The sequence below is a fragment of the Meleagris gallopavo genome, chromosome 4 (assembly GCF_000146605.3).
Source record: "Meleagris gallopavo isolate NT-WF06-2002-E0010 breed Aviagen turkey brand Nicholas breeding stock chromosome 4, Turkey_5.1, whole genome shotgun sequence".
Classification (NCBI taxonomy): domain Eukaryota; kingdom Metazoa; phylum Chordata; class Aves; order Galliformes; family Phasianidae; genus Meleagris; species Meleagris gallopavo.
The window spans coordinates 12,559,044-12,575,248 of NC_015014.2; the positions used below are offsets into that span (position 1 = coordinate 12,559,044).

General features: G+C 35.9%; 1 protein-coding gene across 1 annotated transcript in view; it reads right to left on the reverse strand.

Annotated features, from left to right (window-relative positions):
- LRBA (LPS responsive beige-like anchor protein) overlaps positions 1-16,205 on the reverse strand; it is a 368,564-nt gene that overhangs the window by 121,396 nt on the left and 230,963 nt on the right. Inside the window, 1 exon segment of the mRNA XM_010709547.3 lies at positions 1,336-1,453. Within this exon segment, the coding sequence (XP_010707849.2) occupies positions 1,336-1,453 (118 nt within the window).

The window sequence follows — 16,205 nt, forward strand, 5'->3', positions numbered from 1 at the left end:
TTAGTGTGAAATAACAGAATGACACTAATGAAACAAGAAACCAAAAATCAGAAATACGTAATCCAATCATGATCACCAGGAAACATTTTTAACTTCATGAAGTGCAACTAGAGGGTCCCGAGTAATAAAGTGTTTGTGCACATTATGAATATTCTGGTGGACAATACGCACTCCCAGACGTGCTCTGCAGGATCTGTGTCTGATTCCTTAACAGCTATGTTCAAGATGAGAGTTTGTTTTAAACTAAGATGAAACTTTCTGACTGTGATACTAACTGTATTAAAAATGTTATCCTATAAAACATAAACATTTCAAGGACAACAATATCTAATATTATTATAGAGGAAAAGAAAGTGTTTTACATTTGAAAAGCGTCCTCTTAGGACCTGCTTTATTTGGTGATTTCAAAACTTAATTTTTAAATATTCATTATCAGTACAAAAGCACTGTGTCTGAAGAATCTTAGTTCAAACTGTAAAGACAACATGTAATCTAAATTAAAATTTACAAGGAGATAACAGCAAAAGAAAACTGTCCAAAATCTTAACTCTCTGTATTTTGAGTGAATTGTATGTATGTCTGAGAAAGGAGCTGATAAGTAAAAAAAAAAAAAAAAGTTACATACTCAAGCAGGGTTAAGCCCAAATTTATTTCTTGGAGTTACACTGAAGAAAAATTGACAGCTGTGCTTCTCTGTTTAAATATATATAATATATATATTTCATATATATTTGTATATATAATATATATTTATGTTAGGTAGTTTTATATATACAATATAATTTTAGAGCTATCCGAGAGCTGTAGATAATTGCATAACTGACTATGCTTGAAAATATTAGAATACATTAATATTATTCCTAGAAATAAAGAATAAAGCTAAATCAGTCACTGGTCCAGTCTGCTAGTGAAGTTCTTTCATTCTGTTTTCTTACTTTGTATAACTAATAACTGCTAACCTTCCCCCAAGGGAGGAGAAAAAACTTCAAGCATAACAGATCAGAGGTAGCGTATGCCTTAAACAATAGCCTTCAGGGGATGCCAAGTAAATATGTGGATATACACAAAAGTGAAGTATTGCTAATTCCTAATTATAATATAATTGCTCATTATCACATCTGAACATAATTCCTCAATGAAGGAAAAAGAAAAAGAAGGAAAAACAAAAATTGTAATTCAAAAAATATACTAACTTAAATATCGAGGCACTTAATATCCAAAACTCTCTACTGCTTATACAAATCCCTAATAAAAAGGGAATGAGTAAGCAGCCAAGGAGAAAGAATACATCCCCAGAATCTATCAAGACTTGATATTTCTCTAAACTCACAATACCTCTATTTGCCATGAATATCTCCAGTGCTGTATTTTGTAGAAGGTAGCGTCGGGAAAAGATAGCTCGAATCTCTGAAAAAAGCCATTTGCCATGGAGTCCTTCTGTATATGCCAGAATCTAGTAGAAATTGAGCACGTGAGAGAGTATGTTTGAATATGTTATCAGCGTAAGTAACACATTTCTCAAGAGAAACATATGCACAAGCATGGATTCTACCAAACGCATCCAAAACCTACAGAAAAATTAAAAGTTGCTCATATTTAAAACAATGCAATGAGGCTATCATGGATTTTTTTAGGTCTAAATTCAACTGTTTATACCAAACCCTTTTAAAAATTTGCTCTTATTTTTCCTTTAAAGACAACTGACTATCTTCATGGAAGTTTCAGAAACAATAAGAAAGGTCATAAAATACAAAAGCATATTCTGAAGTGAACTGCTAGTACCATCAGACGTATCCACACTCAATTTAGCATTGTAATAAGAGAAATGCAACAAAAAAGAAGTAAAAAATGTCTTTAAGGAAGAAAACACATTCCTTCCAGTTATCGTTAAGGCAACATTCATTAATTCTGGAGGTATAAAGGTTGTCTGTATAAGAGGTTAAGTATCATTTTGTCAGCTAAGGTTAAATACAAACCTGCAAATGAACTCAGCATAATCTCTCTATGGAGTGAGCGGTTGTCAAACTAACTTGTTACAATTCCTGTCATCCCATCTGACAGACACAGATGCTTAGTCTGCCTTCACAGTTCAAACTAATCTCATTTTTAGTCCTCAGCCACTCTGCTTCTTTGTTTCTTCACTTCTTCCTTTTCATTTCAATGCTTAATTATTTAAGTGTTAAAGGACAGCAAGACTGGACACTGCTGGGCTTCAGATAAACAAAGCACAAGCAAAGGAAAATGTGTTTACTAAAATGGACAAATTTCAGACACTTTAAACATAAATCCACCACAGGAGATTTAAGTATAATCTTTCACCATCACTCTTACAACAATTTCACTTAGCAATATAATGGGAATAAAAGAAAAAAACTAAAAGAAAAGTGAAACTCAAGCCTCTAACATTAGAGAGATTGGTTTCGAAGACAATGACTTGTTTATAGGTTTTAAACTAAGGAAGACTTCACCTTGCATGAGCTACTTCTTTGAAGACAATCAGTTTTTGCAGCACAAAGAGCAGAAGCACTAAAATAAAGTGTTGCATAGCACAGTGTAAAATACAGTGCCATATCTGCAAACTTTATTAAAAAAAAAAAAACAACTGGGGTGAACCAAAAGCAGCAACTTTACTAAGCAAACCATCTTCCACATCTTCCTCCTTTTTCATTAATCTTTCATCTTCCTTTACCAGTGCAACAGACAACTTCTCCTCTCCCAATACTCCGTGAACACAGAAAGAAAAAAATGCATAATTATCCTGAAACAGAACTCCTGGAATGTGATGAAAGGAACAGACGCTGCATAGGGTTACTAATAATTTCCAAAGGGGAACTATCAGAGTGGGGCCATGCTCATACTCTCCGTACCACATCCATAACCCAGCACCAGTAGCTGGCAGATCCACATAATTCGGCAGTACTATTGTCTTTTGTCACATGCATATAAGTATCCCTTACAGAGCACAGCATCCAAAGAGGTGACAAAGGAAACAAAGTTGCAGTGCCTGCATACAAAAATGTCTTAGTACTTTCGCTGATACACTCACTTTAAGATCTGAAAATTGGAGCTTATAATTTCAATGATGGTTTTCAGAGACAATTAGGAATGTCTTTCTGCATTTCTGTAATAGCAATTGAAACGACTGATTGTCACTATAAATCAGAACATTCCATATTCAAACTTATTACACACATACTGTAAGAAAAATCAGCATGTTGAATAATTATTACTTTTACTCTGCAGGTCTGACATTTGTACAAGCAGTGGAAACACTGCAAATGTCCAAAAGCCCCCTTTTCTTTCCCCTCCCCCCCCCCCCCAAAACCTGAACAGAAAAGCATCAATTTGAAAATAGCAGAGCTGGTTTATGCTGGGCACCTCATACAGCCATACTGAAGTTACTGAAATACCAGGATTTACAGCCCAAACTTGGATCACACCGTAGACATGATAGCAATCCCTGCTTGAGCAATTCTTCAGGCCGCTCATTAACAGCCGTTATCAGGAGCAAGAGCAGCTGAGGCCTAGCTGAGCCAGGCCTCCGTCCCCAGTCGGAACAGTAACTGCCTGGTCCGCAGCTTCACTTCAAAGTCTCTGGAGTTCAATTAAAACTGGATTAGGTGGAAGCAGCCCTTCTTTGGGACACTCTGTTCTCTGAACCCCTCGCACACTGACAGCACCCCAGACAGAGGTCTAGCCCTCCAATGAACCGGTTGCCATGGAAACTGCATCATTACCATTGCTCTGTGCTTAGCGGGCCCAGCAGACAAGATGAAAGATCCAGGGCACAAACGCTCTGCTTTCATGTGTATCAGTGAGGATTCCTTACAAAAATCAAATTTAACCTTTTATCCCTTGCCAGATAGCCGATTTTATTAACAGAACCTACTAGTTGTAGAAAGTGGCTAGCGATTTAAATTTAGAATTTTTCTATTCATAAGGGATTATTTTTTCTCATTAGTGCCACCACATCTCATAATTTCAGTTTCAAAATTACAACTTGCAAAAACTATTCTCATACGTACCCACTTCCTTTCTTAAGCCATACAGCACAGAAATTCTGTTCAAGAATTTAAGACCAACCATCTTATTTAACCTTCAGTACAATGCTCTGAGTTCACTTCTATTTATTTTCATTATATGTCAGCTCTGGTAATAGTTATGGACCAACTTATGAAACAATCTCATGTAACATGCACAAATAGAACTTTCTTTTCCACACAAACAGATATTTACACAATTTCAGTTGATTAAAAAAACCATCAGACTGCAGTTTAATCTACTGCACATTTCATTTATTTCAAAAGATACTGCACCCTGCAGGAGGAAAGACAAACAGTTTACCATAGAAGTAAAGAAATGAACCATGTCAGGTTCCACAGTTCCAAAAATCTTATTACACAAACTACTCCATGGTGAAACCTCAGCAAACCAGATGAAGAAATGGCATGACATCACTATTTAAAATCCAAAACTGATTCCACCTTTGCATGAAGTTCTTATTCACTTCAAATACTAGAAATAACAGCCCAAGTCTGCAGCCAGTCCTTACAGTCCTGTTGCAGGCCCTCATGCTACCTGGCAGAAAGAAGCCCACCCAGGTTGGGCCCAACAGGTGAAGAAGAGCCAGCTTCTATTTCCACTTTCAGGAGACTGAATTCAGAGTGGTATGGAAACTCAGATAAAATAGTGATGATTGTTAATTAAGGTCATACGTAAACAAATCATTTTCTCACAATTCATAGTTGGGTATCAGCTAATTTCCCAGCATGAAAATGCTCACTTGGAAGCTATTCATTATACACTTTTGAACACAAATGCCCCACTCCACCTTTTCTGCAAAACCCCTTCTTGAACCCTGATTACAAACAATGTCTCTTGTAAAAGATTACACAAAATTGTTACAAGATGACATCCCCACAGCTGCCTCCTAAATGAGAAAAGTAGTATTTACTGAGGAGTAGATGAACATTTTGCTCTACATTTCACGCAAACAAACCAGCTAGTATATATAGCTAGTATATATTCTCTTTAAGAGACAAATATTGATCTTAAAAATGTGAACATCCTAGAAGTAACTAAGTTCACAGATGGGTTACAGAACTGAAACTGTAACTGAATAATTACATTACTTTAACGTGCCAGCCAATTTAACTGCTTTGAGTAAAATAAAAACTAAATAGCTTATTGAAAAAGCTGGTGCATATTCGTGCATTTCACTACAGCTTTTCTTGAAATCTTTTCCTAAAAAAGTTATGAAGCACATTAATCTAGACACAGAAAAAGCAAACAAAATGCTTCTAACTAGCATTTAAGTTTGACTGCAGCTGAAAGAGAAGGTACACAAATACAGTCTTCAGGTAGCATTTTAAGTCTTTTGGGATCATTTTTGTTCAGAAAAGCAAAATTACAGCATGTAGAGGATATAAAATCTGATTCATAGTTCAGTAGGAATCTGAATCTCCACCACAAACTCAGCTTTGCAAACGTGTCTTCCGATTCTACCATCCAAACTAGTTGGTTCCTAGTTGCAGCATTCACAGTGAAAGGGTCTTACTGTACTCCTGGCTTAAATAAGTCCAAAAATAATAATATAAAATATTCAAATGTTTTTAAATAAATCTCAAAGCTTATCATTTATTTTAGACTTCTTGAGAACAGTAATTAAGATGTCCTCTTTACGTAATAGACACTTATACATGCAGCCCCTGAAATTCACGCTCAAATAGTAGTCCTCCATCCAGTCCCTCCTGTGAGCGCACAGTCTGCTACACAATCCTGTTCAGCATTTTCATGGGTGACAAACTCAATTAAACATATTCATTACTTTAATGTTCCACTAGATGGTTTTACCCAGCATAAAAAAAATTAAATAAATAAATAAATAAATACTCTGTGACCTTTGTATCGATCACAGCAAAACGGCTTATGCCTGGGTGTGGGTGGCAAAGGGATTGGAGAGGGGGGTGGTAAAGGACTCTTATGTTTTCTCTTCCAATTACTGGAGGAGATGATAAAACCACAGCAAATGATGTATCAGCTCATTTTATCTTATCGCTTTGGGGCTAGGTGACAATGAAGTTCATATTTCACTGGTTCCCATTGAAGATTGTGAAAATTACTTGCCCTCCTGACCTGAAATTTCACTAGAAGACAGAAATTTCTCTTCTGCAAAGTAATGCAATTTTTCAGATGTCAACCTTTAGCCCACCTTTAAAAATTAATTTCATTTATATTAACCAATGATATTGATATTTTCATAGAATGCTCTTTGATACATGAACCACAGACTAGCAAATTGATGTGCTTTAGAAGGCTAAAATTATTTTACCTGAAGCTGCTGGGGACAGAAAGATTTACCACAAGCTGAAATTCTTATTTCACAGTACGCTGTTTATACTAGGCTGATATACTTCAAAGCAATTGGATCTGTAAATAGCATAATCATTAGTTACAACTTAGCAACTACGCTCAACTATAGATCTAAAAATAAAAGTTATATACAAAAACACAATTTCTGTGGAAATGAGTAACGTCTCTCACAGGCCACAGATCAGTACATGTGTGATGACAGGAATAATACTTCCCAGATAATTAAAATAGAGGATGCACAACCATACTTTCTTTCTCCTGATGCTAAAGCTGTACTTCAAAGTGAAAAAAAATTACACAATGCAGATTTTCTGAAAGTAGCCTTCCACGAACTGCAGATAACTTTCACCAGGATCATCAAGATCTGCCTTTGAAAAAAAATATATATATAACAGGAAGGCCTCTATCCATAACAGGTTTCTTTCTTTTGATTTAACTATGAGATTCTCAACATCCTGTACGCACTAATAAATCATTACACACTGTTAGCAAAGTCAGTACCAGCTATCTTACTCCTTCCCACTGCTTCCAATACTTCACAATTTCTTTGTCCCTTTCGATCACCTCTGCTAACCTATAGAGAAACATCAACAATGGTTCATTACCAAAGGCAGAAAACATTTGATCATCACAGAGAACAATAAGATCCAATTGCTAAAGGCAGGACTATAAGTTAAATTATGCAGACTAAAAAGCTGAACAGAGTCTTGAAAGAATTGACTGCTGTCTTGATTTAGTGAACCTGTTACATTCTGATTTGTTAGTAAGGATTTGCTCATCAAGAGGAAGATGCACAAAGCTCACACAACCGAGGCAGCATGCCACAAGGAATTAACTCTAAGAATTTCCAAATGATTCAGATAGCATCTTCTGAAAAAGTGGCTATTTCAACTTGTGTCCACTCTCAGATTCTCTGATAAGCATCATTAAAATGGTGCAACTAACACACGCACCACTGTTCACATCTCACGCATTTACCAAAGCAGGATACCTGAATGGGACTGTATGGATTCCAACCTGCTTGTATATCATCATTTAAATTAACCAAGGATGGAGATACTCTTATGAAAGCACACTGGTTCACACATACCTAGATTCACACTTGTGTGCATACATATACTGAAATATGACGCGAGTAACAGACCACATAATAGCGTATAATACGCAGAAATTACCATGCTAAATCAAACTCAGTGTACACATAACCCCAGCATTCTGTCTTTAGCAATGGCTAGCACAGCAGGCAAATAGACTATTTTCTTTCTTTTTATTTTTTTCGTTACATTCTAAGTTTTAATACTTGGAAAGTGCTTTTAATCCATTCTATAATTAATAATTCTGGCTAGTCTTGACATCCACATAAACTGATAGATACCATAATTCTTTAGTACACTGCATTAAGTTTGATGACTTAATTATTTTGTGTGTCAATGAATTTCATCATTTAAATATATACTACATAAAGACTAAAAAAAAAAAAAAAGCTTCTTTTATTTCAGTTTGCATGTCAAGAAAAAAGAAGTACTGAATGACACAATGGTGCATTTCAGGCTAGCTGTCCCAAGCGAGACAGAATTTTGGAAAATTACATTGGGAAACCTCATTTGCCATTAGTTTACCTAAGCAACTGAGGAGCAGGTACCTAGAATGCTTCAAAAACTACTCACAACTCTCTTATTTCGGTGCTAACTACAAAACTTCACATCAGCACAGATCTCACCACCTTGTTACTTAGCTCCATTTCGAGTTTATTAATATTAAAAACTAAAAGACAAAGAACAGGAGTCTTTAGATACTCCAAACACCATCCTACTGAAAACTGATCATTTAGTTTTACTTCAGATCTCCTGATGAGTTAATAAAAAAAAAAAAAAAAAAAAAAAAACAAAACACAAATTCAGATTGTGATACTCTAACAGCAATTGTTTTGTAAGCATTTTATTACCGGTAAAGAGACTATAAAACAAAAACCCTTCTTAAGCTTCCACCTCAAAACTTTTTTGTATGCTCCCTAGCATTTTGTACTATTGAGCAATAAACAAACAAACAAATAAATAATTCCTGAAGTAGTGAGATCACAATCCAAATTTTGCAGAGACACCCATATCTGATCATACAAAAGACTTCATAATCTAAATAAGAGAACCGATGAGTCTTTAGAACACAGTTTATGAGGAAGACACTCACTCCAGTGCGTTTCTCTGACATTACTCAGTGTACTGCCATAATGAGATAGAAAGTACTGTAACAAGGGTGAGGTGACTAAGTCTTCAGCTACAACAAATGCAGCAGCCACTTAGGCAGAAATGAAGGAGAAGAGCTACCTACGCTAAGCAGACCCCAGGTAGGCAGATACCAGCAAAAGATGTCCTCCACTGCCAACCCTTAAATGAGGTCTAGGAAGGGGTGGATCCTGGCTTACCCCCTTCCTGTTACTCAGGTACATTGCATGCACCTGAGCTTCCCTGGGTTGGCCCTGCCTTCCCACCAGGTGCTCCATCACTGCCTTCGGGCTGTGACAGCATTTCCACTATCCTCAGTTATTAAAATCCTCTGGAAGAATACTAGCAAGGAACTATTTTCAGTAATTCTGTATCTTAATTCTCTAATATAGGACATCTTTGAAGGATCTCACGATCAGGATTTTTTTTTCTGGAAAGATTTTACACAGCAAATTAATCAATTATTTTTATTTCTCGTATAAGACAAGTGCAGTAAAATTACAGAAAGCAAGTTGCAAGGATGAGGCTTCATTATCAATGATTAATCACTCACACTGAGATAACTTTGAGGCTTTAGTCAATCCATTTTTCAAATGATCAAAACTGATTTTGTGGAAATTACACAAATTGCACTGCTATGCTACACTCATTTTGTTTCTATTTAGTGGCTCTAATCACACGCTGTGGTAACATTACTGCAGTAAAAAGCCTTTTAAAAGTATTTGAGGCATTTCAAGAAAAGCCCTGGAAGTTGTCTCTTGTTTAAAAATAGAGGAAGTCAGTGAAGAAATCAAACAGGTTTTTTTTATGACAAATGGTATTAAAATATAGAGATTTTCTGTTTCTTTGCAGGGTTCTTTTGTTTGTTTGGTTTTTGTTTTTTTGTTTTGTTTTGTTTTCAAGTTAAAAGTTACAATTAGTTTCCCTCCTCTTATAAAATTCCTACCACAGAAAAACCTTGTAGATAATCTTTATCTGTCTATATTGGTTGATCTCTACGGAGTACAGAAAACTAGGACAACTGCCAGACTAATGACTCACAGCAGTTCATACCCACAGCGGTATAACTAGATATGGTGAAAGGTAATATACAGGAGCATGCTTCTCAAAAGCAGATCACAGAAAACAATGTAGAAGCTCACTTAGTTTTGCTATCTCTGCTCTTAACTGTAATTTAGCCATGAAGGTTTCTTTAGAAAAATAAGATTCATGTTTGTTTTAATTGTCTCCTCAAATTCCTGTTCTGAGAAGCAAAGCAGAATAGTCATGTTAGATTTCCCACTGCAGTGCCTTGCACCTGCCTATTTAACCACCTTTGGGATATAACTTTTCCCATGGGCTGCTCCTATATGTACCCTGTAAAGTCCTATCAAGCCGTAACGTGCAAGCAGAACAGCAGCTACAAACAAAAAAGGAGGGAACTAAAGCACCTGCAGTACTGGCAGTTGTCCAGTATCTACCATTTTGATATGAACTTGGAGAAGGCAGGTGGGAGAAAACAACAAATGGACAACGAAAAAAAAGTAAGTTTCATTGTCAAAAAGAAGGATTTTTTATTGATGTCCTGTAAACTACTCCTCATATCCCTTCATCAGAACAAAACAAAAACAAAAAACCACCCCCACACATCTGGCAGGAAGCTAGAGTACCAGTCATCATAAAAGACTGCATCTGATCAGGTCATTTATGGGAACCAAGCCCATTCGTAAAAGAACAGATGTGCCTCTTGAAGGCAAAGAGAAAAGTCAGACTCCATAGCTGCCAATCCAGCAGTTTACATTAAAAGATTCTGTGCTATGTTTTATGAGAGATATGGCACAGAAGGTGCAGCTTGCAAAGGGATGGGAATGTAAAAATGGCTTAATGCCACCTTTGTGCTGCACAATCTCTACACTGCTGCAGGAACCAAATCCCCTCTGAGTATACTGGAGCAGCTGCAGGGGCTGCTGTGTAACTGCATACATTTGCCTTACTTGGGATGTCTGGTAGCTGCCCCACATCCCAGAACTGTACAGTATTTAATGCTAGAGACATTTTCCCTCCTGCTCTTAGAAGATGGGACAGAAGATAGCAGTGCTTATAAACCCCCCACTGCTCAAGGACTGCTTCTCTGCCTGCTAGTTTCTTTTCTGTATACCAAATAAGAACACAGATATGACAACAAGGTATGGAAATCACTCTTAGTTATCAGAGGACATGCCCCCCATCACACTTTTTTAAGGCCTACATGCTCATAACTAGTATGCATATTCTTACATTTATCTCATATTCCTGTAAAAACAGAGTCATTCTCAAGTAAAAGGTATCGTCAGTCAGTCACCCACGTAAGTAATCTGACCAGTGAAAATGAACCACGTTTGCAAAGAACAAAGAGCAATGTGAATAGGAGGTTTCATAAAGTAACTGCCGATTAACATTTTCACTGATGACAAAATAGTTTAAATTCGGCTATAAAACATTCTTATGAGTACAGACCTTCTTCCAAGGTTAATTGAGCCATGGACATACCTAATATGAGATCTGTGACCACATCTAGGATACTGAAGTAACAAAACAAGAATATGACCATAATTTCACTTTTAAAATGCAATAGAAAATTAAACTGCATATCTAGTCCAAATGATCGATAAGAAAGGCTTGGGAATATCATACAAATACAACATACACAGACAGCAGTCTGGGGATAGTTGAACAATTGATCCAACAACATGATTTGCTTTGCCACTCCCTCCAGGGTATTAAATCTAAAACTTGCTACTCCTGAGGGTCCAATAAAAAATGGCCTATCAAAAAATTGTGCAGATGAGAGGAGAAGAGGGAACTGTAAGTCTATGAGAAAATATCAGCTCTTGTAAAGAACTGTGATCTGGGCTGTGTTACGCGTTTATCTTACAAATCCACAATACTGTTTTGCACAACTGGAAGTTTTCCTAAAAGGCAGAACAAGTCAGAACTAATGTGGGAGTATTTACAAAGCACTGAGTTCTAGCCAATATGTAACAGTCTGTTTCATAAATTCTGAAGTCTAAAGAGAAGAAAGCATTGTAAAAGGCTTTTCAGACAGACTTAACCTCACAGCAATAACCTATCCATCCTGCACAAAGTGCTGCCAAGAACTAACAGTTCCTTGAGAAAATACAATAATTTAGCCTATCCATGCATATTTCATTTGCAAAAGTAACTTAAGGCAACTCATTAAGCAAATTAAATTTATTTGAAGGAAGCCCTCCTTAAACCATTAAGTGGGGGGGAAAAAAAATAAAATAAAAAAAAAAAATTGGATAGCAGCTCCATTCCCAGTTAGCTCCACATCTTGAAAGAGGTATACATTTCTTTTAAAAAGTGGGAAATTGAAGGCATGAGAAAAACTAATGGTATTGCAAAGGCATGCTTAGTTCTTATGTGATTTAGTTTGCAGCAAAGTGTTCCTTTGTAAAAAAGTGTAGTTTAACACAGAAGACCCATCTTTAGGTTACCAAAGTCACTCCATGACTAAACGTAGCTGGAGTACTCCCAAGTAATTTAAACAATTCAGGATTCTAGCATAAACAACATTTAAAAAAAGCTATAACAAATCATTTGCTAAGATGAGGACTCTTATTTCCATAACTTGTTAGCAATATAGATATACAAGTAAGTTATTCCTTTTAAGATATGTATCAAAGGCAAGAAGTACTGCATTTGAGATCTGAAACATAAAAAGCGTCACCCTACAACAAGGAATGGGTTTCTATCCAGAAACTACTCCACATTAGTCTTCATAAGATATTGTTTTCTTTTCAAGAATCTGAGAGTTGAAATCTTATGGATTTTGATGGCTGACTATTTCTTACTGGAAAAGGAATGTGCCTTACTTTTTCATGACTACATGGAAACTTCCTTCTCAAAAGATGAGGCCACAAAACTTGAGATGGTAAAACAGAGAACAAAAGGGACTCTTCCAAATACATCAAAGAGTGTTCCACCAGTGAAGAACTGATAAATAAAACATAGTACTTGCTATAAAAAAAATAGTTGCATTTGTTTGTCCTCATTTATAACTGCAGTTTTAAAAAATGTGGGTTTTAAATAAACAAGACATCTCAGCTTTCATCTGGTATGTAAGTTGTTGAAGATTCAAATATACAGCAGCATAAGGAACGTACAAAACTAACTAAAATCAGCAGGTATCTGCTTCATAGCGTTCTACCTAAACAAAATGTTCGTGTTGACAAAATCCACTTTTTAAAATATGTATCCTTACAAATCTTAAGTACTGTCATCTCATCTCCCTGTTGGAGTTTGATTGATTACGCCTTTTCCTTATGTTCATTAATCTCATCACCTTATCTTTTACACCACTTCATTTTAGCAGAAAGGCAATAATAAAACCCTCATCCATTATCCTTTTACTCATCTAGTCAAGCGGAAATGGTTAATAACATGCTACAAATTGAACTTCAATCACCTCATTTTCTCCTTTGTCGAATGCACATTAAAGTATATTCCAAAAGTGCAATTTGTTTTACAGGGGAATTTGTGTTATATTGCTACAGACAACTAAAATTAAGTGTTTCTCAGTTTGGTTATTAAATATATCCAACTGTCCTTTTATCTCTGATACTAAAACATTAACTCATTTTATTAGGGTGTAATAATACAAGAGTCTTATCTCTCAGAACACAGGGACATCTAGTCTGTCTAATAGTAAGTGTTATACAATGGGTCATTTATCTTTCTTTTTTTAAAAAATATGCTTCTGAGAGTTTATGAATTGGTACATTATTGCAAATGAAATGGCTCTCCATTTAAGAAAAGTTAATTTGTTTACATGTAGGCTTATCTTCAAATGCAAGCCCCATTAGAGAAGCGGTCTATTACTGTCAGAGCAAGCGCCGGGGGGAAATAGGTGGATGTAGAAAAATGTAGAGCACTGTAATTCAACTCTGATCATCAATTTCCTGTGTGAATGTTAACTACGACTTACATGCAATTTTGCAAAATTTCTATGATCCTAAAATGATTCTACAGAAACAGCAATTCAAATTGTACAAACGTATCTTAGCAAAGTAAAATAAATGACAATTCACAAAAAAAAAATATATATATATATACATATATAGAGAGAGAGAGAAAAAGACAATTTGAGTTCTTCCTTACAAAAATAAATGAAAATGTGGGTGAAATTCTAGTCCAATTTAATTCAGTGACAGCAACCTCTTCTGTAGAGGGGGAGCAAGATGTTTTCTCTTTCTGGATCTCCCTGGAAAAAAATTCACTCACACTTTGGTCATTATTTCAAGGAAACAAGACTAATTTGACTAGATCCTCAATAAAACTCTGTCCCACTATAAAAAATACAATCAAAAATACTACACAACTATTACAGTAAAAAAGTATTTTCCCCACACATTATCCATCTCTGAATTCTACAGAAACTTAATGCTAACCTTGTAAGAAGCTTAACAACACTTACATCCTACCTATATTCAAAAGAAGACAGAATTAGGGAGACAGTCATTTTTTATTGCTATAAAAACTTGCAAAAACAAAAGTAAGCATTACAACGCATGCATATATGTTTACATACATTAAAGAAAAGCATGTACAGACTAGGTAAAACTTATAAAAAGACATAAAAATACTTCTACATTTCCCAAAGGTGTACCTTTTTTCCAGTTCTCAGCCCGTGGAAAGTTTCTCTACCCAAGAAAAGCCCCTTTCCTCTGCTACACCAATCTCTCAGTAATACCTGAAGTTCTATAATGTATCTTGTCTAGAAACCATCATCCTTGAATAGGATACTTCTAAAAGCTCCAAAGGTCCATTTAACTGCTTGTTTCCCATTAAGAATGTCTTCTTTTAGCTTTGAAAATGTTCTGTTTCTTGTTTTCTTATACTTCAGTCAATATTTAACTGCATCTTGCTTCCAGTTCTACATTTAGAAAGCTCAATCTGTGTTTGCAAACTACAGCTATCCAGCGCTGTTCTAGCCTATGACTAAGGCTTATATTAGACCCTGGTAACATAAAAAGAACTCTGCTTCTTCAAAGCAATGGACATCTTCATGCAACTTAGGTCACTCAACAATTAATGCCTCATATTTATTTCTACGGAAACGACAAAAGATACAAAAAGAATAACACTATTTGATAGAGTGAATTCTCAGATACAAAACATTACTTTTCAACACAGTCACCACCATTAGCTATGCATTTTCGTCAGCAATGAACAAGAGCCTGAATACCACACTCATGAAAGTCTGCACCAGCAGAGGTGACCAACTGTCTCTGTCACGGTCACTGAAATGCACCATCCACCACTTTACCATGCTCACATGCACTATTTGGTCTCCATCGGCATTCAACAAGCAATGTATATCAATGGGGGCAATTCTTTCAGCACGGACGACTTCAATGACACACCATTGCTTCTTACGCATGCCCGTGTCAGACGCCATTTTGTCAGAATGCCCCTCTGCTGCCATCTGCCACACAGCAACAAAATGTAATAGAAAATTGTTGGGAAGGTTCAACCTCTACTGCCGTACCACCAATATCTCTCTCTTCTGAACGTACAATTGTAGAGGTTCTTTACTTGCTTCCCTTCATTATTTCATTTACATTAAAATAGATGTTTAAGAACGCCTTTCAGGTTCTTCATGAGAAAATCCAGTACTCAAGTGAATTAGCAAGGAATTAGAGCAAGCTATAAACCTAAGCTTCTAAATTGCTGTCAGTCGTTTAACCAATAGGTACAAGTTCACACAATGTATGCTGAATCCTTCAGCTGATGCCACACTTCTGCAAAAAGTAAATCACTGATGCTATAGCACTTGAGCACAGCAATTTATTGTAGAAATAAATGAAGAACAGAATACTAAGCAAGTCAATGTGAGACTCGATTCTTGTCTCTAACCACCATTCCTGTACCACATAACATGTCATCATCCATAAGTAAATGAGTTAATCAATTTAATGAGGATTCAGACAAATCGGCTGCCTAATGAGCACTCAAACTGATGTGGCAAGGGTTATGCTCCAGTGCTGACAAAATCAGTTTGATGAAACTGTGACAAAAGCAGCAAAGCACTACTCCTTCAGCACATTTTCCTGCATCTTATTAACATGAAATTATAACCACCATTTGCAAAACTGTTTAGGGAAACCTTTGATTGTGTCAGTCATGTAAACATATGCTTTATCTACTCTTCTTTCCAGCAAACCTGTGCACACTGTTAGAATTCAGTTTAATAATTATTCAGTTCTTTTAGAAAAAGATAGAGTTGTTTAAAGTAATCTATTCTGAGTATGCCAAGGGAATTTCCAGAGACATTATGTTGTATGTTTCTGCATTTCACGAACATGCCATTTGGCAACAAATATAAAATAAACCAACCAAAGCATTCTCCGGCTTTTCAAACAGTTCCAGAGATTAACACTAGAATCTCTTTAAAACTTAAGAAGAAAGACCCAACTCCAGTTTTTAGATGAATAGCAATAGTCATATACTGATTTCCCAACTCCGTAATGATCAGATACAACAACAAACATAATAAATGAAGCTGACTACAGTCATAACTCCTTTATCAAAATCTTTGACGTAGGGCTTCTGTAAGAATTTTCTAGCAAT